General features: G+C 49.8%; 2 protein-coding genes across 7 annotated transcripts in view; one reads left to right on the top strand and one right to left on the bottom strand.

The window, feature by feature from the left end:
• Nucleotides 1-15775, bottom strand: part of EVC (EvC ciliary complex subunit 1) — a 40746-nt gene extending 24971 nt beyond the window's left edge. Inside the window, exons 1-6 of the mRNA XM_084799905.1 lie at nt 15476-15775; nt 11913-12038; nt 6566-6649; nt 3967-4214; nt 2409-2493; nt 1117-1215 (exon numbers count right to left, since the gene is read on the bottom strand). Coding sequence (XP_084656031.1) covers nt 1117-1215; nt 2409-2493; nt 3967-4214; nt 6566-6649; nt 11913-12038; nt 15476-15634 — 801 coding nt within the window. The 5' untranslated portion in view covers nt 15635-15775. The remainder of the gene's footprint in view (nt 1-1116; nt 1216-2408; nt 2494-3966; nt 4215-6565; nt 6650-11912; nt 12039-15475) is intronic.
• A 97-nt stretch (nt 15776-15872) lies between these two features.
• Nucleotides 15873-26454, top strand: part of EVC2 (EvC ciliary complex subunit 2) — an 85181-nt gene continuing 74599 nt past the window's right edge. For 5 of the 6 annotated variants that reach the window (XM_084799898.1, XM_084799900.1, XM_084799901.1 and 2 more), the window contains exons 1-2: nt 17438-17703; nt 25990-26052. In XM_084799898.1, coding sequence (XP_084656024.1) covers nt 17443-17703; nt 25990-26052 — 324 coding nt within the window. In that variant the 5' untranslated portion in view covers nt 17438-17442. Of the gene's footprint in view, nt 16369-17437; nt 17704-25989; nt 26053-26454 lie in introns of those variants that run through there. The other variant, XM_084799899.1, reaches the window with a different exon arrangement.

Raw genomic sequence — 26454 nt, 5'->3', positions numbered from 1 at the left:
CACCCACACCACGCAGCCATACACACAAAGTTACAATGCACTTGACATGTAAGGGTAAAAGCTCTTTTACTTCATTAAACACTGGACCTCCAGAATGAACGATGATGATTTTCTTTTAGATCCTCTGTGCTCCTGAAACTATAGTTAGTACTTAGCAAACAGTGAAACTGTCTTTCAACATTACAAACTTTTTTAGAAAATGTGCATTCTAGGGGCTAGGCAGGAATCTTCCTTCTTCACTCACAGGGTTTCCACAGGGAAGGAGTTAACAGCACACCTCAAGGCGGAAGTGGGAAGAATTTGGTGCGTCCAAGAGTGGGAAGTGAGCAGTGTAGCTTAGCTGTCCAGCTTCTTTCTCTCTGGGACACCATCTTCACAGGTCACCACTGGTCCAGTGTGGTCTCAGCATAGTGAGCCGGCAGTGCAGGCTCCACTTGTGTGGGGAGTCTGACACGGTCCAGCGTCTTCTCGTGCTGAGGTGGGCAACTGAGTCAGTTCTGAGGCTCGGTGTTAGGAAGCAGCACCCTCCAGGCTGACAGCATTCCTGGATCTGCGGCTCACTCCAGACTGAAGAATGATCATGGGTGCTCTTTGTGGCTTCTTCAAGCCCCAGTGTGAGGTGAGGAATAGTTCTTGCTCCTCTGGAGCTGCGTTCCCAGGTGGCCAAGGAGATGTGGGGCCAACTTCTTCAGGAGATGTAATGTTCGTACCACTCAGTAACAGACATCTCCCACTGAGAATAGCTCAACTCCTCCTTCCCTGCTGCATCTAATAAAAGAAGCTGAGGCTCCGGGCTGCTGGAGGCAGTAGGGGCCCACCATCATCAGAGTGAGCACAGTCCCAGCTGGTCCCTCCTTTCCTGCGTGTGTCCCTGTCCTTTCTCCATTCCCTTGCTGGCTCTAGTAGTCACGGTCCCAGGACTGAAGCTGCAGGTCACCACAAGTGTCCTTTTTACATATGCACATGAGCTCTCACAAGCCATCACACTGTGTTCAAATGTGTATTATAAGAACCACTGCGTGCCTTAAGAGAAAGATATTTTTATGCACAGCATGAAGTGTTTTTATTATTTTAACAGTTTACCGAGTTACCTTGAGATACAGGCTACAGACTTACATGCTCCTGTTTGGAAAGAATCTTCTGGTATGATTCATCATCAGGCTTCTTTTTAGGAAACGAGTCCAGGAGGCATGCTTTAAGAATCTGAATGAACATCTGTTGGCACAAGGGAAGGGACAGCAGAAACATTTGGGAAGTGCTCCACCCCCGACCCAGTTCTTGCAGAAGGAAAGGACCTATGAGTCATGGCAATGGCATGTCTACAGAATATTTCTCACCTTCCTTCTGCCCTTCTCCTCACCTCCCTGCTGCCCTCCCTCTCTCCTCTCTTCCCCAGGCCCCACCCATCTCTACAGTATTCACTCAATGCCCACATTGTGCAGAGCTCTTCATCACACACACACTCACACACACACACACACACACACACACACACACAAACACACACACACACACAAACACACACACACACACACACACAAACACACACACACACACACACACACACAAACACACACACACACAAACACACACACACACACACACACAAACACACACACACACACACACACACACAAACACACACACACACACACAAACACACACACACACACACACACACACACACACACACACACACGTTTCCACATGTAGACTTGCTTCCTTCTAAGAGTTAGAGACACCTCCACGGAACTGGGATGTGCAAAGTCCTCCCAGACTCTTCCTACAGACTTCTTAAACCCGCAAGGGCCCTCCCAGAGCTGGGGCTCCCCAGGGAACCGCAGAGGGTGCCGTCTCCATGGTCACACCGCTGCAGGAGCTCTATTATTCAGGCATCATCACGGACACCACTGTGGAGGAACGTTCACACAGGGACTGGTGCCAACACGGTCCCTCTGGGACAGACACCCAGAGGAAGAGCCACTGGTCCTCTGGGCATCACATACTCTTGGTTGTCTAAAAAGCAGTAACATCTTTCTCCACTCCCTCAGTGGTATGTGCAGGATCTGGCTTCCTCACGGCCTCAGCTTATGTGCTATTGCTGTTAAATGTAGTTATTGGCTTAGTGTCTTTTCCCTTAGTCAGAGCTCTCTCTACCCAGAGTCCTCAGCAAGTACGGAACAAGGCTCTGAACTCACCTCTTGGTGGCTCCCACCCCAGCTAAACAGAAGTCTGCGTCCTGACTGTGGCACCAAATGTGGCCCCATATCCAATGCTTAGACCTCACAGCATTACCCTCCTGTTTCCATGTCTGTTTTTACCCAGCTCTGAGCCCCTCATACATTTGGGGCTCTCACAGCCCCATTGGGTCCCCAGGTCACAAAGAGAAAGCAAATGACTCTACCTACCAAGTGCTTCTCCTGCCTCAGCGCTGTGTCTACCTGAAGTAGGTCTTTCAGGTGAAGGCTGCAGACACACAGGTCAACGTCCGCACTGAGTCACAGGAGAGAAGCAGACAGGGGTCAAAAGGTCAGAGGTCAAAATGAGGCCAGGAACACTGGTCTCTACTTGGTCTGCGTGGTGGCCCTGTCTCTTAGTTTTGGTCATACACACTCAGGGTTAGAGAAGTTCAGATTGCTGCTAGGTGCTTCAGCTGAGGGAACAGTAAGTGTCAGGACACAGCTTCCTGGGACATTGGAGACAAATGCATCCAGAGAAGAGAAAGCCAGAAGAGCAGGCTCAATATCTCCTCTCTAGGACCTGTCACATCTGTCACCACAGACAGCCTTAGGCCTGCATGACAGGAAGAAAGTGACTCAGAGACCAGAGGGTCAAAGCTATTAAACACAGACACAGGTTGCCTTAGGGATACTTTTCTTCCTCACAGACAAGTGTGCTTGGATAAGAACACCGGTCCACACTACCCTGGGGTCTGTAAGTGCAACTGTGAGGATGTGGTCCACACCAGTCTCTCTCAGCCCAGGGACAGCCGCCTAGAGAGTCCACTCTTTCCTGTTCTCGGGCCAGGGCCATCCTCTGTTGTGGTGGTTTGGATGAGAATGGCCCCAAACATGGTCATATGTTTGAACATTTGGTCCCCAGCTGGTAGAACTGTTTGGGAAGGATTAGGAGGCATGGCCTTGTTGGAGAAGACGTGTCACCAGAAGCATGCTTTGAGTTTTCAAAAGCCCGTGCCATTCCTAGTTACCTCTCCCTCTGCCTCACATCTTATTGTTCCAGTGCCATGCCTGCCTGCCTGCTGCCATGGTCCTCACCACAACGGCCATAGACTCTAACCCTCCGGAATGGTAAGCTCCAATAAGCTCTTTCTTCTAGAAGTTGCCTTGACCATATATCTTATCACAACAATAGAAAAGTAACTAAGACATTCAGGGGGTTCCTGGAACTTCAGGGCACAGAGGACAGGTGCTAATCATACCTGTGTCAGCAGACCACGAAGTGAGTCTGGTGCCATGGCACCTGGGCCTCAGAGATAAGCTATCTGGATCAAACTTGGCTTATCACTCACTGTGATGTGGCCCTGGCAAGTTACTCAGACTCTCTCTGTCTCTTTAGAAAGCAGGGGAAATAATTGCCTAGTGTTTATGGATCGTTAAACCGGGTCTCGGCCCCTTTTGCTATGCAACAGAGGTATAGCAGTGAACAACAGGGATCAGGCCCTCAAGTACCTGGGACCATTTTTTTGCAGGTGCTGCAAGCTCTGCTCCAAGCTCCCAGAGCATTTGCTGCACTACAATGTAGGGGACAAATCAGTGGTTAAACATCGCTTGTCAGACCTGGCCCTGTAACCCCAATATTGGCCCACGCCATGTGGCTTGCGGTGAAAATATCTAGGCCCCAGCCCTGACACTGTGCTTCTGTGTGCCTGCGGCCAAGTCCTGTCCGGACCTGTTTCCTCCTTTGCACCACCTGCTGCAGCTCCACTGCCCTGCGGTTGCTCCTTACCTCTCACAGGCCAGAACCTCAGGGAAGCTGCCCACCCGGAGGAAGGCACATTGGAGGATCCTGTCATCGCTGTAGGCTGAGCGCATGCTGGAGGAAGAGCTGCCATCCTCCTTGCCAGCCTGGCTCAGGCTGCCCAGGCTGCTGGCTGGTGAGGCCTCTGTTGGCTGGTGGGGCAGATGGGGCAGGATGGCTGCAGCCTGTGTCAGGTTTTCATGCAGTGATGGGTGGGAGGACCCATCGGCCAGAGGCTGGGGGCAGAAGGAGACCTGTGAGCTGACCACTGGGGTGAGTATTCACAGACCAAGCTTCTGTCCCAGGAGCATGGTCAAACCCACACCAGAGGAACTAAATCATGGCTCATCTGTCCCCACACTCATCTCAAGGAGGCCAGCCCTCTGTACCGGGATTCCACCCTGTCTCCAAACACCTCTGTGCTCAGCTTTACCATGATAACCTTGGCAAGCCTCCTTCCTTCCCTTGTCTCTTCTATGGCTGGTTCAGCCCCTAGGAGCTCCTTGGACTACATGTGCTCAGCATCTGTCCTGATGAGGGTCTTTCTTGCCACAGCCTTGTATCTCCTAAATAAGCTCGGTGTGGCACCAGTCATGGTCTGGAACAACTGGCAGTGCTCAGCTCTCTGTCCAGGCTTGTCCCGTTGCTGACCCTACACTGGCCAAGCTGACCCCTGATCCAAACTTTCTGCTCATGTCCTACATCTGGGCCATTCCAGATTCAGTTGCCCTGTTGCAATCTGCCTTTGCTGGGGCTTGCCTTCTTTAATGTGCTAGGTTCCTGAGGCTCCTGGCTGTTTCTCTGTGACCTGTTGCCTGACCACGGGGTTGGGTTTAGGGAACACTGGCCACAGCCATATTGACACCTTGTTTTAAAGGCAGGGTCTTTTATTAGCCTGGGTCTCATAGATTGGGCGGGACTGGCTGAACAGTGAGCCCCAGGATCCGTGTGCCTCTGTTTCCCCAGTGCTAGGATTGCAAGTGCACACCACCACATCCAGCTTTTTATAACTGCGTTTCTGGGGACTAACCTCAAGTCTTCATGTTTGCAAGGTGCACACTTTACTGACTGAGCCACGTCTTCAGTTTGGCTATCTGAGTATTGAAACAATAGTCCTCAGAAGTTCTCTAGAAAATCTCCACTGGGAGAAGAGAAAAAGCAGAAGCCACCATAGGGAGAGTTGTGTCCCAGAAAGAGATGTCACATAGTTCTGCCACCTGTCAGACCTTGCAGAAGATTGCAAGGCAGCAATGGCGGGTCATCAATGGGCGGGTCCACACCTTGACTCAGACTGCTCAGTTATGCAAACCTCTAGTCCTTCTGTTTGAACATAAACCTCATGTCAGGACCCTAAAGATGGACTTGTGGGGGGTTCTCTCTCTCTTTCTCTCTCTCTCTCTCTCTCTCTCTCTCTCTCTGTCTCTCTCTCTGTCTCTGTCTCTCTCTCTCTGTCTCTCTCTCTCTCTCTGTCTCTCTGTCTCTCTCTCTCTGTCTCTCTCTCTCTGTCTCTCTCTCTCTCTCTCTGTCTCTGTCTCTCTCTCTCTCTCTCTCTCTCTCTCTCTCTGTGTGTGTGTGTGTGTGTGTGTGTGTGTGTATGACTGGACCTTTTTATTTCTCTTCCTAGTGTGACCACATTGAATACATCCCCTTTCTCTGCTTTTCACCTCTGTTGACTCTTTAACTGGCCTCCTGAAGATGGGTAAAACCCAGCTTGTTAGGCCTGCCAGGGATTGGGCTCTGACCCTAACAACTGCACAGCACAACCAGATGCTGCTCATCAGAAGGCTTCCCCAGGGAGACTCTGGGAACACCCTCTGGTGCAGGAAGTCGCTGACTGAGCAAACTATGGTTCTGAGCCTGTCTTGCCTGAAGTACAAACAGCTGTCAAGGCAGCACCACTACCCACCCACCCCCCTCACCATTTCACAGCACAGCAAGAAAGGACCATATAGAGAGGCTGAGTCAGAGTCAGGATGGCATCCTAGGGACTCAGAGCATTTTTCTGAGCACCAGGATGCCAGTTCTTCCCCAAACACTCTTGGCCAGGGCACTGCCCACAGGACACCTCACGAGCTCAGCTCCTCCTGCTATTATAGCTGCTTTCTGCATAGAGACTCCAGCCAAGGAGCCCTGGTCATGGTTCCAAGGCCTGTGGCCAAGTGTGGAGGGTGGAGCTGGCTTCCTCCAGCATGTGATCTTGAGCGGTCTGGGAATGCACCAAAGTGGAAACACCTACTGTGTGACAATCCCCCAGGCCTGCATGAGTGTCTAGGAGGTACAGCATCCAACATTAACCCTCAGCCATATGGATAGAGACAGAAGCTGGGGCCTGAGGCTAGAGGGAGGATAGCATCCCACTGTGGGGGAGCAGCTGCCCTTGCAGATCAAGCAGCTGCTCTAATCCCTAACCTTGATGTGACCTCACGTGGCTCCCATGGAATGGGTCGGCTCTCCTGTTTTGATCCATTACACACCAAAGTTTCAGGCAGGATGGAAACCCACATCTGATCCATGCCCCTGGGTCCCCATGGATCCCAGCACATTATGGAGTAAATGTCACTGCTAAGACGGAACTCAGAGCGCTCACCCGGAACTTCTGGTTGATGGGGTAAACAACCCTGGCTTTCAGTGCAAACGCCGTGATGTTGCCGCTCAAGGATGGCTCACACTCCTGCAAAGGAGAGACAGTGAGCTGCACAGTGAGCTTCCTGTCACGTTAGGGGCAGACGGTCACAAAGTATGGCATTCCACCTGCAACAGTGGCCACAGGAAGGCACCATGACAGGCCCATTGGGACCCTTGCAAGAAGAATAGAGGGGTAGGTGGGTGGACTGGAAAATAGTGGATGCCAGAATGGACAGAAGATTGAGGAATGGATGGGTGAGGTGGATGGATAAACAGAAGGATGAGTCTACTAGTGAGTGTGCAGAGAACAGGTGAACGGGCAGATGGGCCGAGGGATGGATAGGTGGGTGGATGGAGGACAGATGTATGGCTGTGTGTATGTAAATATGAATGTATAGATGAAGGGAGACACACGAATACATACACGTGTCATAGTTGCTTTTCTTTTACTGTAATAAATGCCATGACCAAAACAACTTGGGGAGGAAAGGGTCGATTTCACCTCAGATATTACAGTTCATCATTGCGAGAAATCAGGGCAAAAGCCTGGAGGCTGGAGCTGAAGCAGAGGCCACGGAGGGATGCTACCCACTGCCTTTCTGTACAAGGCATGCACACCCTGCTTTCCTACATATCCCGGGACCGCTCGCCCCAGGCTAATCACCACCCACAGTGAGCATGGCGCTCCCACAACAATCACCAATTAAGAAAATACCTCACAGGCGTGTCCACTGGCCAGTCTGGTAGAGTTATTTTCGCAGTTGAGGTTCCTGCTTCCCAAATGGCTCTAGCTTGTGTCAGGCTGACGTAAAACCAGCCGTCACAGAATATATAGATAGATAAGTGGATGGAGCATGGTCCTATGTGTGGCCATGTGGCGTACAGATGGATGAAAATGGAGTAATTTGATGAATGAGCAGATTGGTCCATGGGTGGATTCATAAAGGGATGAATTAAGGGATGCATGGGTGGGTAAATAGGTAGCTGTATGGATGTTTGGGTGGGATGGGTAGATGGGTGGGCAAATGGACAAAAAAATAAGTGGATGTACGTATGTATGCATACATGTATGATGGGTGGATAGATGGACAAACAGATGGATATATAGACAAATGCTTGTACAGAGAGGCATGATCATTTAATTCTATTTTTTTTCCTTCTTTGAAGTAATTAGGCTTTTAGTGCCTTGAGACAGATTAACAAGCATCTCCTGAAGGACTGTGGACCACCTTCAATGGGTAAAAAACAACCTCAGGAAGTAACTGAGCTTTGAGGAATGAGACCTCACTTTCCAAAGTGCAGCTCGGTCACTGCAGCCTACAGTAAGCCATATATTTCAAAGCAACTGGATAAGTCTGAAGTTTCTTAATTCACGGAGGTGACAGAGTCACACCTTGCATGTGTATTATCACACTGCACTCCGCTGATGCAGATGGTTGTATGTGTCAATTAAAATTTAAAAGGAAGTATAGCACCGCAGGGTATAAACACACAGGTAATGTTCTCACGGGGGTAGGTGGGGGGGGGGGGGAAGCCATTGGAGTAGAACCTTAAACAAGAAAGGGGTGGCTGAGTCAGCCTCAGTATCCCCATATAATCAACAGATGGAGGGTCTAATCCTCAAAGATAACAGGCATGAAGCTTCCAGCTGACTCCCTGGGACCAAGGAGACACTAGGCACTGAACAGCTGTGTAGTGTTCACAAGCCATGGGTCCCTAAGAAGCCACCTCCGATGCCGTGGGAGGGACCAATACATTGTTCACCCTGTTCCTGGTACACTCTGCCCCTCTCCTGAGGGCTGTGAAGGCGGGCCTTGAACTGACTCTAGCGCTCAGGCAGGGCTTGAATTTATGATCTGCCTCAGCCTCCAAACCTCCAAGGATTATAGAGCCACACCGTTGTCGAGTCTGGTGGCCCTGTGCAGCTGAAAGCTTCATATAACAGTGGTGGGAGGAAAGGAGAGAGGAAGTGAGGAGAAGTGAGGAGAAGGCATGGTTTCCCCACACTGCACCAGTGTGAAAGACAAAGAGGGGAACAAGCATGCCCATGAGGGAGGCAGGTAGAGCTGGTGTGCCTGTGGAGGCAGGCATGATTGAAAAGCCTGGATGGGATTGCTGGGACTAGCCCTGGCTGTGTGAAGCACTACCTATGAGGATGCCTGTGTGAGCACCTGTATCCTGCAGGACTGGAGGGGAGGCCTGCCCTGCTTTGGCTGGGAGATGGAGGACACTACAGGCCTGGGCATGTGAAGGCAAGGACAGGCAGCTCCTGCCACCCAGAAGGGATCCAGAGCCTTCAGCTTTTTCACAGCTCTCCTCACGGAAATTAGATGCTCCAAGTCTGATGTTTCCTCTAAGGAGATGCAATGATCCAGGAAATAAATGGGTTGCTGTGCAAAGTTATAAGGTAGAACTTTAGCCAAAACAAAGCAGTTGTTCAGAAAAATTGGTGAAGGTGTCGCTGTGGAGAAAGAAAAGCTGTTTCCTCCCATTGGCCTTAAGGTGTTCTTTTCAGCCCTGCACATTCGCCTCCACAAGCTGTGTCGCTTCTCTTCATTAGCAAAGGCAAAACAGAAAATGCAGGCTGTGGAGCAGCAGGCCTCAGAAACCTTCTGGAAGTTTCTCTGTGTTTTAACCGAAGGGGGCTATTCATTAAACAGAGTTAGTCTAAGTGGCAGCAGGACAGATCACAAGGCATAGGAGAGGTAGCTGGGCTCACCAGGCACAAACACAGCTGACTAGGCAGATATTTAACTCAGTTCTGGGCAATCATTAGCCTGATGATGGGCGCCTGCCAGGCACTGAGGCAGGGAGCAGGCTAAACCTTCCTAGGCTGGAGAAAGGTGAGGTAATCTCCCACTGTTGTGGTACTGATGGAGTCCCTCTGAGAGAGGAATGCTGGCAATGACCCGGGGCATCTTGTGGGGGGGACCCCTGTGACTCTCACAGTGAGGGGCCTGAGACTCAGACTGGTTATGTTTCTTCCCCAGTGCCGCACAGCAAATGTACAGCAGACCTGGGATTGGTCCACACTGGGCCTGAGGCTAGTGCTGTTTCTATGGGATCCACAGCCACCTTGCTGAGAGTGAGGAGTTTTTGTTTTGTTTAGTTTAGTTTTTTAAGATCTATTTATTTATTATGTATACACTGTTCTGCCTGTGTGTATACCTGTATACCAGAAGAGGGCACCAGATCTCATTATAGATGGCTGTGGGCCACCATGTGGTTGCTGGGAATTGAACTCATAACTTTGGAAGAGCAGCCAGTGCTCTTAACCTCTGAGCCATCTCTCCAGCCCCGAGGAGTTGTTTTTGTTGTTTTTAAACACTTTCATCAATATAGAATTTATGGCCTGAACAACCATGCTTGTATAATGTATAGCCAACTGTTTTCTGTTTTTCCCCAATATCAAAAGTATCACATAGGCAATTTCAGAATGGCTCAGTGCAGCAGAGAAGCTCTCTAGTGATTGGCCAGTTTTCCCTGGCAGCCACTCAGCTACTTCCTGTCCATACAAATTTCCCATGCACGGGATCCTTTCATTCCTGGCTCCCTGAACAACTGGTTTTCTTCATTTTGGGTAAGAATGGTTCAGTGCATATCAGTACCGTGTGACTTCTCACAGCCACTGATATTTAGCAGAGATAGACCACAATTCTTGGTACAATCGCAACAGACAGTTGTTTCATTTGAGTCTTGGTTTCAATATGTAGCCCAGGCCAGGCTCAAATTCACAATCCTCCTATCTCAGCACCTAAGATGATACGGTAGGTGCAGCCCACTGTGCCTGAATGATGGACCACATCCTGTCCATGCATTTCATGGCTGATGGTCATTTGTATTGTTTCTAGTCTGGCTGTTGTGGACCGAGCTGGACATCTGTGTAAGCATTTGTGTGGACCCAGGTTTTCTGCTTGTGAGTGGAATTTTAATGGCACGTAGGGAGGGGCAAGACAGCCAAGAGAGATGAAGGGAAAAAGAAAGACAGAGAGATAACATTCAATCATAATTGTCCCAGGGACCCAGCGAGTTGCCCAGAGAAGCTCTCCACAGAGACACAAACACATATGCAGAGACACACAGAGAACAAGAGACATGAGAGTGAGGTCTAGAGACACACAGCATTGTGGAGGGAGTGCAGCCCCTGGGTCCATGGGCCCTTCAGGATCCTGGAATTTCTTCACCTTCACAGCCTCCCTTAAGCTCTGAGGTCCAGGGTCTGCAGGCTAGGCCCTCCCCCTGGAGAGAAGTGTGGTTATTAAAACCTTTGGGAGGCACAGGCCACAGGCAACTCAGGAAAACAAAGGGCTACCCTGCTTTGATCCCCAGCCTTTGGAGAAGTTTGCTTCAAAGCCCAAACAGAAGATCCTAAATATGGAGGGAGGAACTTGAGAGAGGGCTAGGTAGAGTGTGGAGGGCAGGCACCTGTACCTGTCTGCAGGTGGCAGACAGACCTAGGGACACATCTGAACTTAGCCCCCCTCACCCCCCCAGTTTGGGGACCCAGGAATGTGGTCTGTCTCTTTGAGCCTCAGTTTCCTCGTCAGACTATGAGAACAAAAATGAAAACTGATGACTCTGCCTCAACTTAAAGTGTGCACCAGGGGATGGCAAGTGATGTCCCTCTGTCCCTCCCAAGGGAGCTCACCCTGGTCATGATCCATGGGCCAACTGAAGCAGGGCAGACCAGACCTGGGAAAAGGAGAATCCATCTTCCAGGGTGAGTGCTGGGTGCTGGGTGCTGGGTGCCCAGCTTTCCCCTGGCTTTGCATGTACTTAGAGTAATAAAATTCAGTTGGAGAATAGAACTGGGGCTTGGTTGATGAGAGCTGGACTCTGAAAAACAGTAAGCCCATCAGCCAAACACCCAGGAGGTACCAAGTGGCCAGCAGTGCTGTGTATACACTGATTCCCCCCCCCCCCATAGGAAAGGTGACCGTGTGTGCCTATGCAAAGAAATGGGTAAATGCTGGTAGTGGGGTGTTGTGGGAACTGAGACACAATGGGACCAGGGCACTCTGCACACAAAACTCTAGTCATCTCGTGGTCATGCAAAACCTTTCTGGACTTTCTTGAATAAGTGTGACTAGAGACAGGCATCAGAGTGCTTTCTGGGGTGTTGGGACGTTAATTATGAGGGAGCCCACTTTTGTCAAAACTCACTCAACTGTGGACTTAAAATCTGTGCCTTTTACTATTCGTACATGATAATTATTGGGGAAATAAATCAGCTAGTAGCTTGTAGCAAGACACTTTGGTTTCCAGGACGACAGTCACACATCCACAGAATCACACAGAAGCAGACTAACCTCAGGCACATCCTCAACGTGACATGTTGTTGTTTCTCTCTGGCGCCCCCTGGCCCTGGCGCCAGTATCCCGCAGGCTCTGTGCAGGGGGCTCTGAACTCTTGAGCAAATGTTGGGTGTCATCTTTCTAAAACCCAAAGGAGTGGAGAGAAACCAGAAATGGAAGTCAATCAGCCTCTTCTGTCCCACTGAACTTTAGCCACAACTCCCCACCCAGCAGTCACCTCTGTTCACTATGTGCCCTTCCTGCTCCCTTCACCCACCAGGAATCTACTAGAGTCCTTTAAAACCACCCAGGTCATCTTTCAAGGAAAGCCCCTAAGGTGTATATCACAGTTGTCCCCAAGACTTCAGGCCACATCGGGAGCAAAGCTCTCAGTGTCTTTCAATTTCTGATCTACATTCATTTCTGTAGCTTTGACAAAATATTCCGACAGAAGCAACTGCACCTGCATTCCTTCCTTCCTTCCTTCTCTCTGCTCCTGATTGTGGTAGGACTAGCTGCTTTGGGTCCTGCCTTAACTGCTGCACAATGGACTGACCTGGAATTGCAAGCTAAGTTTCCCCCACTAAGTTGCTTGCTGTCAGGTTTAATCACAGCAACAGATATGAAACCAGAGCAGAAACTGCTGTGCCCAACGGCCGCCGCTTTGTATGGAACGTTCAGATAGCATTTTCCCTGTTGTTCTCAGTATAGCCACTGAGTGATTTTTTTTTTTTTTAATATCAATCTTGGTTGCCTTCAGCAGAAGAGTGATTGCCACTGCAGACTACAATCAGCAGCTGTGCGATCTACAACCCCACCACTTTCCAGATGCCAACACTGTTATTCACTGGTCTCATAGGCATTCATGGGCACGTGAGCAGCAGGGGGGGGGGGCAACATGTGCTTGTCTGTGTGGATGTGGCACAGAGAGGCAGTTCCCTGTTCCCGATCTCCTAGTCAAAAACAAAACAACAAAAACCCAAAACCCCAAACCTTCCCTGTTGCAGCTACGCATCCAGCTTTCTGCAGTTGTGTTTCCTGCTGTAGGGGGCTGTGGTCTAGCATTCTGAAGGACCTGAGGGCCATGATGCTCCCAACAGAAAAGATCCTTGTCAAAGAGGATCTGCCTCCAGCCAGAGTTCTGGGATTCTTGACTGTGAGTTCCAAAGACGGAATTAACAATATGTAGTCAATGAGGATTCTTTAAACAAACACGGGTCCCTCTCGAAGGTGGACGGATGGAAAGGAAGGCTCAGGGGACTCACAGCAGGATTCCCCCAAGCAAAAGCTTAGTGTGCACCATGTTCCGAGTGCTAAGCATGTTTGAGGAACATAGCTATAGTGAATAACGAGACTAGGCGGCATGTACAGTTCTGTTATGGAGGCTGGCTGAGTTCATGCAGGCATGAGGACACAGCTGCACTCCTAGAACCTATGTCAAAAAAGCTGGGCAGGGGCGGGGGGTGTTGTACTCTCAACTCCACTGCAGGTGAGCAGGACACAGGTAGCCAGCGAGCCTAGCCTGCTTGCCTAGGCCAGTGAGAGACTCAGTCTCCAAAAAAACAGGGTGGGTGGTGCCTAAGGAATGACCTCTGGCCTTGACATAAGCACACACCTGTGAACAGGCATCTACATCTACACACATACACGCACCTGCACATACATGAACATACACCCATAACTGGAGCCAGCAGGAGGGGTCAGTGGGTAAAGGACAGTTGCCTCCAAAGTTTATGACCTAAGGAGCGTCTTATGAACCTACATTGTAGAAGGGGAGAATGCCCTCTGATCTCTACAAGCATGCTGTGTCCTCCGTGCATGCTCCTCGCCCTTACACACACAAATAATTGTATTTATGCTCTGGTGAACCAGTCAGGCTATGGTTCAGCATCCACAAGGTACCCAGCCTTGTTCAAGACCCTGAAGGGAAATCTCTTAGACAAAGTTGGTTTGAGAAGAAATGTAAACGAGGAGCAAGCCTCTGAGGTCTTGGGGAGAAAGGTACAAGAACATCTGCAAAGGGTCTGGTGCAGACAGAGGCCTGGCAGTGTCCAAATGTCCAGGAAGCAGGGGTGGGTCTCTGGTCAGAAAAGACAGATGGCATAGGCCACAATCTCAGGATGCTTTGTGTAGCAACGGTTGGTGACTGTGTTAGGGACTACCCAGACTAGACTCACTAAAGACCGCAGGAGAAAGCACACCCACCCCACAGAGGTGGAAGCAGCTTTTTCCTCCCACACTTAGAAATGGCCAGGAGGTCAAGGGTACAGGAGATCTGGGGATAAACTCTAACAAGAAGGGCAACCCCAAAGACAAACAAACGGAACCACTGCTGAAGACTTAAGAAACCCAAGACAGACAACAGACAATTACAGTGTCCTCAGAGAGAAGAGAGACATTCTACTTATAAATGGGAACTTTAGTATAAGAACAGAGGACGTGGGGGACAGAAAAGAACTCCAGAAACTAAAAACATAGAAAAAAACGAATCACAAGAATAAAATTGAGGAAACACACACACACACACACACACACACACACACACACACACACACACACTATCCATCCAAGAGTTCAGGACTGCTCACAATTGTAGCTGACTAGCACAAAGGGTTGTACATAAAGAGCCTTGATAAAGGAGAGAAGGAAGATAAGGAGAGAACAGAGTTAATCCAAATATATATGAGTTCTTGGGGAAAAAAGTGAGAGACAGAGAAAAATAATCCTCAAGCAAACTTTTGGTTTCTAGATGGAGAAAGACAAATGCCGGGCACAACACAGGAGAGCTCACTGTCTCTGACAGAAGCCGAAGCTGCCAGAACCCAGAGTGCCCATCGGGTCTTACCACAACTGATCAAACGTCAGCTCCTCCATCCCAGGAGTGTCCCTGAGTATCCCATATCATCGAAATAGTTGTCAGTCACAGTGTCCCTTAGCCACCCTTGGAGATAGGACCAAATGCATGTCGTATTGCCAGGCTACTTAACCTCCTTTGCCTTACTTTCCTCATCTGCAAAATGGATCTGTACATGGAATTGATTAAAACTGAAGAGTCTAGAGCCTAGGGCGATGCCTGGGACAGACGCTCTCAAGAAACGCTAATCTGTTTCTTCTCCACCACAGGATCCATCCATTTGGGTTATAACCAAATGCTGACTGGAAGTGTGTCTTTCCTGCTCACCGATGTGGCACTTGAGGCCCTGGGCCAGGCACCCCTGGTAGAAGGTCCTCAGCCCACTCCAAGGGAAGGTCTGGCAGCTCCACAGCAAGGAAGAGGGAGTGGATATCCGGGTGCCACACACTAACCCTCCTCTGCCCCTAAGCTGCGCTGGGCGCATCTGCTGGGATCGGGTCAGAACTTCTAACAACACGCGGGCACTGAGGCCCAGAAGGGCTTGCGGCAAAGATCTTTCTGTGGACCCCAGGTCAGTGCTTTTTGGCCACTTACTCCATCCCCTTCCTGAGAAACCCCGACCCGATTCTCCTGGAGCAAGAGGCAGCACGCAATCGCACTCAAGAGATGCAGAGCGGAGGTTCGGAGGAGGGCGCCCCGTCCGTCCCGCCGCGCTGGGACCCACCTGGAGCCGCCCGCGCAAGCGGCCCGAGCGGCAGCCGAGCCACAGGCCGAGGCCCAAGCCGAGTGCGGCACCAAGCAGCACGGCGGGGACCAGAAGCGTGGGCGCCGCCTTCAGTGCTTCCCGGTCCAGATGCAGCCGCGCATCGCTCTTGCAGGCCATGGGAGCTCGGGGAGGTGACCCGCCGCATCCCGCCGCCTGCCAGCTCCGCGCCTCGGCGCCTTTGCCCGCTGCGCCCAAGCCGGGGGAGGAGCCTGGATCTGCCGCCCCAAACTTTCAGCCATTCCAGGCCATCCCTACGGTGCACTGAGCATGCGCAGCCGAAGCGCGCCTTGTAGCCAGAGGACCCCAAAGGCAGGAGTAAAGAAGCACCTCTCTTTCCTGTCTTCGGAGCAGCTACCCCTCTGTGATCACCGAGGACCCAGGCTGCCCAGGGCCCTGGCCTGGCGACCCTATTAACCCTTACAGAACTGTCAAGGTTGCTTTTGGCCGGTGGCATCCGACTCCCGCACTGCTCCTAGGACAGGTCCATTTTCCCCAGGGGATACGCAGTCTCTGCCTCCATGCTCGATCTCTTCAATATTCCTTTTAATCCTGTTTTCTCCTGGAGAAAGATTCTTCTCTGAGAGAATGTGTGGAACGAAATTCCACACCCGGGCCCCTCTAAAACCCAGAAGTGTCATCATCATATTGTCACTCATCGCTCCACGTGTGCAAGATGGGAGCCAGCACTTCAGCCTCTTCAAATAAAGAAACTGACAGAGGAAGTGACTTATTCAAGGGCGGGCAGCTCAGAAGTTGGCAGTATCTGTCGGCTCACACCTGTGCCTGCAGGTCACACACCTTCTATGAAGACCTTCCTGTTTCCTCAGGGCATCTTCGGGAACATCTTCCTGGTAATAGCCTCATGTTGTAACGTAGTGTTTGTTAGGATGATCAGGCCTGAGCTTTGAAAACGTTCAAGGCCAGACAGTGGCGTACAGCTGCAGTCTCCAGGCGACTCAAGCTATCTAGGAGGCAGAGGCAAATCAGCTGACCCATCTTAAAACAAAAACAAACAAACAAACAAACAACAACAACAACAACAACAACAAAATCCATTAAAAATGAACGCTGTTTGTGTTTTTGCCCTCTAAAGTCACTAGTTAGTACTGCCCTTTAAACTATTCAGTGCCTTAACACTGTTCCAGGATGCCTTGGAGTTCTCAATGGTGCAGTAGTAGTTGGTGTGAAAGGCTTGGCTAGGGACACTCTAAGACTTCCAAACTAATGCCCTTGCCCAGGTCAGGCCAAGAGAGGTGTGTGTGTGTGTGTGTGTGTGTGTGTGTGTGTGTGTGTGTGTGTGTGTGTGTAGAGGCAGGTACAAGTTTCCCTGTTAGCAGCTCAGCACGACAGCTCACAGAAGACCTTATTTCTGCGTAAGGGACATCCCCAAAGCCCCGAAGGCAGACTACCCTCCCAGCTCCTCCCTCTGGACACACAGGACAGCACTAACCTGGGTTTCTCCCTCAGCTTACTCATTTGGCCAAGTGATGGCTTCACTGTTGAAGGGGAGGATGGGCAGGTCTAGGGAGATTCCCCAGCCCTGATTCAGAAAGTGGGTGCTCCACTGAGACTGGGCTGGGTGAGGGTCCCCTTTTCTTCTTTGTTAGCACCTCCACCTCTCCTCTCCCGGCTCCCTGTGCTGTCTGTTAAGTGATCTTTTTAAATGCCTCACTGAGGTGATTGGAGAAGAGTGGGAGTTCAGTCAGTGTCTCTGGGAATTCTTAGTGCGAAAACTAAACTGAGATCTAGAGAGCCAGTGGGCACTAGTGGGGACCTTTGTCACCCTTGAGGAGAGTGGCGGGGTGATTTGGGTGCGGCAAGGCAAGCAAAGGCACTGCGCAGCACCCTCCCACGCAGCTCTCTCTCGGCCTCCAAACTCCAGACGCCAGTGTTCCAGAAAACTTTCCAAGCGGTTTGCACTGAGCATGCTCCGTGGCAGGGCGGGCCCGGGGTCCGGAAGCTCAGTTACTAAACGGGGCCTGTGTGGGGTCTGCAGCCACCAGATGGGGGCGAGGGGTCCCACGGGCGCCCGGGGACGAGCCACGTGGGTGCTGGCTGGGGGCGTCCTGGCCGCGGCCCTGGTGCTGGGCGCCCGCCCCCGTGCGTTCCCACCCTCCTTCCCTACTCTGGGCCCAGGGACACCATCCCCGCCGCCGGGCTCAGCGGAACACTGGCCAACCTTGCAGGTAAGGGGAGCGGGTGCCTGGGTCTGTCTTCCCTTGCTGAGAGAGAGCCCTGCCCCGGTGAGTACTCCAGGATCAAGTGGAAGAAGAGGCTGAACTCCTGCCTGCCTGCCTGCCTGGTGGTGTTTCTAGGTGCCTTCTGCGTGTACCAGGGAATTCCAGGACCAGTAGAGCCTCAGGCTTGATAGCCATTGGGCTTGTAGGAGTTCGAGTCCAGATCTACACCTTAGGAGTTCAGCGTCTGAGGACAAATCGCTTCTTATGTTTCCCTTTCTCTGGCCATTGTGACCCAGGTTATTAGAAGTTGCCCTGCATTAGGTTAGTTGGCGTATAATAGGGGTAGCCGTGTTGTGACAGAGCTGAGAATGCAGGCTGGGTTTGTACCTATCTCCTCTCCTGGGTGGAGTGGGCCACTGGCTCTGTTTGTGGTCCTAGAATTGAGAAAGCACAGGGTCTCCACTGCCCCATAAGCCCAGCTATCTTCTCAAGCTGGTCCAAAATCCTCCAGCGTTCTTCTCAGGATCAGCTTACACGCTCTCCTCCCCTCCCTCTATACCTCCTTGTCTCAGCCATCACTTAGCCCTGGCTTTTGACCACCTTTCTCCTGGCTCTCTACCCACCATTCTTAATTTGTATCTTCTCTTCTGCTGGTCAGCTTAACTGTCAGCCTGGCACGGCCTCGAATGACCTGGGAAGGCTGTTTCAGTGAGGGACTGCTTAGATGAGGTTGGCCTGTGGTTATGGCCTGGGGTTGGGGTGGAGGGTTATCTTGATTGGGAAGACCCAGCCCACTGTGGGCAGTGCCATTCCCTGGGCAGGGGGCCTTGGTCCCTGTAAGATTAGCGAAAGCAAGCAAAAATACAAAACAAAACAAAACAAAACAAAACAACCTAAAAAACTCAGCTTGCTTGCATTTATTGCTCTCTGCTCTTAACGGTGGCTGTGCTGTGACCAGTTGCTTCAAGCTCTTGGCTCATCATCTCAGGGCAAGTGTAGGTTTTAACTTGAAACTGTGAGCAGAAATAAACCCCTTTCTGTTTATTCTGCCAGGGCATTCTATCACAGCAGCGGAAAGGAGCCCAGAGTGTCTCTGAGCCATTCCCTGAAGATCCTTGGGGGCTCACCCATATCTGTCCTCACCACTTCCCTGCCTCCCACAATCACAACCCTGGGAGCAAATCCAGCTTCTGTTCCCAGGAGGGCCCTGGCCAGCGGTGTTGGCCTATTGGCACCTGCTTTGCTGTCACCTGCCCACTCTCCACCTGTAGACCCAAGGATTCCCACAGGGCCACTCTTGCTGCAGAGACTTCGTGCCTGGAGGCCGATTCTGTTCCTTTCCTGTGACTTGCTGCCTTAGGTTGTCACTGTGTAGAGTGTGGATTGCACTTTAAGCCCAGTGATGGACATTTCCGTGGAATCCTTTCCTTTCTTTCTCCTGGAGAAGTAGGATACAAGTGGTCCATTTGTGGTGGACAAAGCCAAGGCCTGTGAAAGCTGCTGTGACCCTGGCCTATGCTCTCACTGTGGCCCGCACATGCAGAACCCAAGTCTCAGGGTTCATCTTCTTTAACTTCTTCCCTCTTTGGGAATGTTCTGGTAAACACTTGACTCCATCAGGATCAGGCGTGGAGTCAGTCTGGAGGAGGTAAACTGTTTTACAGGAGGAACAATATGCACTGGGAAGCCATCCAGGACCAGGGCACTTAACTGTCAGGAGTCACTCTGCCCTGTTGGAGCCTGGACTGAGCACCTGTGTGCAGGGGGTCCTCAGCGCTCCAAGCAATTGGGTTGCTTGAGTCCTCTCCTTAGCACCAGCATTTCCTCATCACTCCCAGCCTGTCACAGACAGTTCTTCTGTGACTGGGTCCTGCTATTCCCAGCTTGGCCACTTATCTCTGTGAGGCCTGGTCACAGCCCCAAGGGCTTCAGTTCTGACGCGGGCTACAAAGTTACTCTCTAAACACCCAACTGAGGCTGCTCCCTCTCTGGTTGTTGGAGCTTTCTTCCCTCAATATATACATCTAAGGGTCATGTTCTGTATGTGGGGTTGGAGAGATAAATTCCCAATTGGCTGCTGATTAAGCACTTTGATGGGTGTCTTAGGGTTTCTATTGCTGTGAAAAGGCACCATGACCACAACAACTCTTATAAAGGAAAATACTTAACTCGTGTTGGCTTACACTTCAGAGGAAGAGAGAGTGCCACTGGGCCTGACTTGAGTATCTGAAACCTCAAAGCCCACTCTCAGTGACTTACTTCCTCCAGCAAGACCATACTAACAAGGCCACACTTCTTAATATTGCCACCCCCTTTGATCTTTGGGGACTATTTTCATTCAAGCCATCACAAATGAAGGGACCGGGAGGGCTGCTGGGGGAGGAGAGGCATTCAGATGGTGAGGCCACAGAGTCCAGACATTTAGGAGGACAAGCAGAGAGGGCCTTATGGCAAAGATCCTGGTGGGTGTGGCCCAGATAGGAGGGGACTCTTTGACTTGAATGCCTTTGGCCCAGTGACACGGAGGCATCCTTGGTGACTTCTGGCATGGGCTATCTGGCTGCCTCCTAGGTGGGTGTGATCTACTGGGAAGATGTCCTCTTTCATTTTTTGCTTGGATTTATACAGAAGTCAGGTTGCTAGGTTGCCACACCAGTGGTTCTAAGAGTGGATTCCAGGAACCCCGGTTCCTGAACCTTTCCAGGGGTCCATTGAATCAAGGGCATTTTTAAGGTGTTACTAAAATCCAACTTTCCCACTCTTTCTCAGAAGGGACATGGGATGGGACACTGGGGAGAGTTTACACAGAGGCAGATGTGAAAATTAGGTGCATCTATGAATTCAGACACAGGTGGCTTTGCAAAAGTTTAAAACAATGCCATGGTGCCCGTTCTTTTAATTTGGAAAAGCTAGTGATTTTCATAAAATCTTGTTATGTGACTATAGGATTATTATTCCTATTTTAAAAGTGGACACTTAACTATTTTTCTCTCATTTAATTACAGTCTTTCTGTAGCACAGGAGAAATAGAGTAAATATTGACAAATGGATTCTGTACAAACCCAAGTTCTATATACCTTTCTAATGGTGTGTAAAGATTCATGAAGCCAACAAGTCTGGGAGCCACAGTTCCCTTGAACTCCCTGTCTGGATCCCTAAGGTCTGGGGATGAAATAACCCAGCTCCTCTTTGAAAGCTAAGTTTATGTCTCAGAAGAGGCCTGTTGCTCAAATTCATGGTTTTACTTAAAATACGCTGCAATGGTACAGATTGGCTGGGATGCTAAACTGAATGTACTGGGTGTGTCCTAGGTAGGAGAAGAGAGAGAAGTGGAGAAGTGGGGGGCCGGTGGAAGGGATGAAGAGTGAGACAGAAAGGGGAGGGGAGGGAAAGGAGAGACCCCAGCATGGCTCTCTGAGACATCACCTGAACCAGGAATTTTTCATTATCTTTTTTGTTGATATACTGTAACTTTGTTGCCACACTGTGTCTTTGTTGTTACATTGTATCTTGATTGTTATCTTTGTTGTCATACTTTGTTACTGCTGACACACTGTAGCGTCGCTGTTGCTACACTATCTTCGTTGTTTGTTGTTGCACTGTATCTTAGTTAGGGTTTTTAATTGCTGTGATAAAAAACACCATGACCAAAAGCAACTTGAGGAAAGAAAGGGTTTATTTGGCTAATGCTTCCACATCATAGTCGGTCCCTAAAGAAAGTCAGGTCAGGAACTGAAGCAGGCCTGGACCCTGAAGGCAGATGCAGACTATCGAGGGAGGGCTGCTTACTGTCTTGCTTCAGAAGGTTTGCTCAGCCAGATTTCTTACAGAACTCAGGATCACACACCCTTCCTACAGCTGACCTTATGGAGACATTTTCTCAATTGAGACCCCCCCCCCCCATGACTCTAACTTGTGTCAAGTTGACATAAAACCAGCCTGCACACCTGTATCTTTGTTGTTGCTGCTACACTGTATCTTTGCTGCTGGTACACTGCATCTTTGTTGTGGTGGTTGTTACACTGCATCTTACTGTAGTTTCTGAGTTGTTTTGTCTCTGTGTGAAGGCAGCCCATCATCAAATGCTTCTTGAGTCCTGTGGAAAATAATGGGGTTCTCTGGGAGGGTTCTCAGCTCTTACTTGACCTTTAGTAGCTGGAACCTTCCAGATCTCAGAGCATAACTCTCTTCTCTGTGGTCTGGCATGGCCTTGGCCGCCCAGCCCCTGACAAGCCCAAGTTCTGTTTTTCTAGTTGAACATCTATTGAGCTGCTGGGTGGACCTGTCTGTCTGCTTGTCTGTTTGTCAAATGTCCCCTCCCAGGCCTAAATTTGCACCTTTTGTTTCTTGGGGCCACACTGCCTGACTTTGGTCCTCAGCTTGCCCTTAGCTTTGGCCATCTCTTTCTCTGTCCCACATTCCCTGGCAGGTTCCCTGTTTGCAAACATGCTAACAGTTTTCACTCTTTATAAGGACCTTGTTACCATCCTATCCATATCTTGGGTGGATCTTCCCACTCTTGACCTTACTGACCCCCATGTCCCATTTAGATGAACCCCCTCTCCACTCTTCATGTGGAAGCTTGACAGTACTCCTAGAAGAAACCAAATTTCAACTATGACCTGAAAGTCTCCTGAGTAATCCTTCCCACAGTCCCTCATCTCTTGTGTATGTCCTAAGCATCTCTTTTCATGCACTTGGCCTCTGTGCAGTTCCTTGAAGATTCTGGACCTTCCTACCTTGAGGCCTTTTAACATGTTCCCCCTTTGCCTGATGGCTGCTCCTCTTTAAATTCTCATAGCCCCTCCATCCCTGCTCCAGGCAGTCACTGAGCCACCTCAGAAGGCCTTCCCACACTGGTCAAGACCTGCAACTCTCAGGGGTTTGTGCACACCTGTTATTCCAGCACTTGGGACGTCAAGTTAGGAGGATCAGTTTATAGTGAATTCAAGGTTAGCCTGGGATACATGAGTCCCTGTCTCAAAAAACAAAACAAAACAAAACACCCGCCTCCAAAAAGCCCCGCCCTTATTACTCTTCCTTTCTGTTACCCTTTATTTCTCTCCCTACATGTGCTGGTTAGTTTTAACTATCAAATTAAGAGTTACAGTGGAAAGATGCTCCAAGAATGTGGGGCGCACTAGATTGTGTGCTGGGCACTGAGCTGTGGAAGAGTGAAGAAAGCTGGCTGAGGAGCAGCAGCAGCAGCAGCAGCAGCAGCAGCAGCAGCAGCAGGTCACATGACTTCATTCTCTGCCCGCTAGACTGTGATGTTATGTGACTAATTGCTTGTGGTCCTGTCTTGACTTCCCCAAAGTGATACATTGTAAACTGGAGTTCATTGTAAGTCAGATAACCTCTCTGTCAAGGTGTTTACTCCAGCAATAGAAATGAAAGTAGGCAGTGCCTCTTACTACTTTCTAATATAATGTTTATATAGCGAAGATATACAAGTAGTGTATTGTATATACACAGTACAAAGTACACATAAATACTATAATATAAACAATGCTGTCTATAAAATGTGTTGCATATTATTCTCTTTTTTGTACTTTTCCTAAGTCCTATAAGGATATATTTTGTGATTGCTTGGAGCAGCTAACCTCAGGCATCTGTTGTGTGTCTTTGATACCTGCTGTCTGAATCTTGGTCTGTAGCAATCACCAGGTCTCAGTACTTTTATTTCTAGTACTGACACTCAGTCCAACTTTCTTTGGGTGCAAGGTGGTGGTTTTTATAGTTTCCTCTGAAGAGTGTTATAGAAATGATGATAGTGATGACACAGCAGTCACAGTGATGGGAACAGCCTATGCCCTGGGTCACTGTATGCACAGTCCTGTGCTAACTGCTCTGTGTACACTGTCCAGTTTAATTCTTCAAAGTATGACAGAAAGGGTGTAATGTTTCCCCTGTCTATAGTTGAGCCTGAGGTCATGATGTGTGCAATTTCAGGGAGCATGCTCAATAGGCCTGGCATCCTGAGCTCTTGCTCACACAGGCTTGGTCTGGTAGGGAAGTGCTTTGTGGACCTGAGTGTAAAGGCTCAGGACTAAGCAGCATTTATCCAGCTGGGTGCATTGGCTGCTAACTCCATGTGGCTGTTGAAATGTAAAATGCAGACTGTGCTTAAGGGTCCCTGTAACTGGAAGCAGCTGGGACAGCTCCATTTAACTCAGACCTTTTGTGCAGTGACCCTGTAGCACCAGTGGGAGGCGAGAAGAAAGTGTGGGGTTGATGTGAGAACCGGGTGTTCAAGTCAGCCATTCATTAAGGTTGCCCAGGAGGGCCCTCCAGCGCTAAGCCCTGTCCCTGGTGCTCGGGTCATGAGAATAAGACACATCAAGACCAGTTCCCACTCTGGAGAGACCTACATTCTCTCGGCTGGAGAAGAAAGTAAGGAGTGGTGCTGGTAGCTATTTGGAATAGCGGTTGGCCTGTGGCAGCAGGGATGGGGGCTGATGTGGCAGGCACTGTCCAGAGGTGCCACGAAGGCGTTTGGGGAACTGCTAGATGGGCAGAGGCCCACGTGGAATGCAGAGTAGAGAGGAGCTTTCTGGCAAGGTCCTGCTGTTCTGAGTAAGTGGGCAGCACGGATGGGCTTGGTTTCAGGTTGCCCCAGGTACCATGCTCTGATGTAAAAATGGCTTGATGAAGTTACTGTAGTTGCCAGAACAAAAGAAAGTCTTAACCCAAGGCAGTTTTCGAGTATATTAGTGGGAACATTTGACTGACAGGCTATAGCATATCCTGTATGATGATGTTCTGAGCTTTTGGATTGGTGAAGGCTAGAGTTCCGCTAAGTTAATACACTCCGGAGGGTTTTACCTGGTAGTCATAGGATGTATTAGGTCAGACAGAGATGTGGGAATGAATGGTTGTTAAGGATGCTGTTGATTGCCTCAGATCGTTTGAGTCTCGGCCTGCAGTATTCCCACTCTCCATAGCCAGGGACCTGCAGATGGATCAGTCAACTTTGCAGAATCCCTGGCACAGACTGGCTTTTTTTCCCCCCGAAAAAGTCAGTGCCATGTGTCACTGGGGTGGTGTGTGTGTGTGTGTGTGTGTGTGTGTGTGTGTGTGTGTGCGCGCACGCGCACGTGTGTGTGCTGTCCTGATAAAGTCCTAGACAGGAAGGAACAAAGTAACATGAACTGGAGGAAAGACCACCCATGTTCTAAAGTGGCAAAGAACTTGTCAGAATTGTGTTGCATCCTGACTTTTGATTGTAGCCTCTCGAGTCATCCCCAAGATGACTTCATCGCAGCCTTCCCTCCACCTCGTCTCGGAGCCTATTACAGCCCAATCCATACCTGTTACTCAGCCCAAAGCCTCATTAAAGCTTTCAGTGATTCATCACAGCAGCTTACAGTGGCTCCTTCTTGCTAAGTCACCTAGACTCAGGTATTTTGTTACAGTCGCATGAGAGGACTCAGACACTCACCTGCTGGAAGCTACTAAAACTAGACCCTGCCTTGGGTCCACCCAGCCCTGGTATCTACCCTCTTTCTCCAGTGCATAGCAAACAACAAACAGAGGGTGTGAGAGCAGCACTAGTCAGGATCATTATCAGGCACAAAGTTACCCTGGTTTAGGAGCCAAGTGTGGATGGAAGAGAGGATCAATGTGAGGTCTGCTCAAATGAGTATTTGGTATTATAGCACAGGATCTGGTACACTGAGGGGATCCATCCAGGGTGCTCTTCTTCATCATCATCATCATCATCACCACCACCACCACCACCATCATCATCATCACCAGCACCTTCATCACCATCATCACCACCAACACATGGTGGGAAGAGCTGGAACCTTCTAGGCCCCAGTGGAGAGTATAGGGATTCAACTGGACTCAGCTGGGACCAGATTTCACCCCTTGATTCAGCTAAGCAAGCTTCCGGGAGGTTTTGAGATGGTCACTTTTTAGAGAGGGATTTGACACTAGAGAGGCTGAGTGATGTGTCCAAGGACACTTGGTAAATAAATGGTTACACTAGAACCCAGCCTTCTGGACTCTGTATCCTGGTTTTATCTCCCAGGCTGATAACCATCTGGATCTGGCCCAGCCCAAGAGTGAGCTGTGATGCACATCGCGACTCCCTTTTCCTCCCAGGCTTTGATTCATGATCTTTTAACACAGTTAAAATGAAATATTTCAAGTTCCTGAAAACTGGGATCAGCAGAAATAATCCCTGTGGTGTCCTTTAAAGAGTTTCTCATTTTACATTTACATCGGACAGGTAGAACATGAAGTTTTTCTCACTTTCTAATCATTTTTTTTTATGTTTTATTGTAGTATAGAGATATTTCAAGAGAAAGCCCCTCTGAGAATGGAGTGGTATTTCAGAAATGCTCACTGGTAAGTTTCCAGGGGAGAAAATAATTGGATTTTGCCCAAATCTCTGAGCACATCATGTATTTAGGAACTGGCAAACAGTGGGTCTGTGTGCTCACCTTGACACCTGGGCAATGAAGAACGAACAGGAGGCCCAAGGTCACGTGGTCTCACTATGCTTACTGGGGCCTTTTGGTTATAAGTCATTGTTAGTAAAAACTTGGTGGTCACTTAGAGCAGGGTGAAAGTGTGCGATGTTTATCCCACATGATGAACAGTGATATGGTGTATGAGTGTGGAGAGGTGTTAGTGTGTGTATGTTTTTGTATGTTTGTGTAGGTGTATGTGTGTGGGTATGTATATGCATGTTTGTGTGTGTAGGTATGTGTGTAGGTGTGTTTGTGTGTATATGGGTGTGTGTAGGTA

This window comes from Acomys minous, assembly GCF_964271855.1.
Source record: "Acomys minous genome assembly, chromosome: 10".
Classification (NCBI taxonomy): domain Eukaryota; kingdom Metazoa; phylum Chordata; class Mammalia; order Rodentia; family Muridae; genus Acomys; species Acomys minous.
Note: the sequence above shows the minus strand (reverse complement) of the source record. Positions and strands in the feature narration are given on the sequence as shown.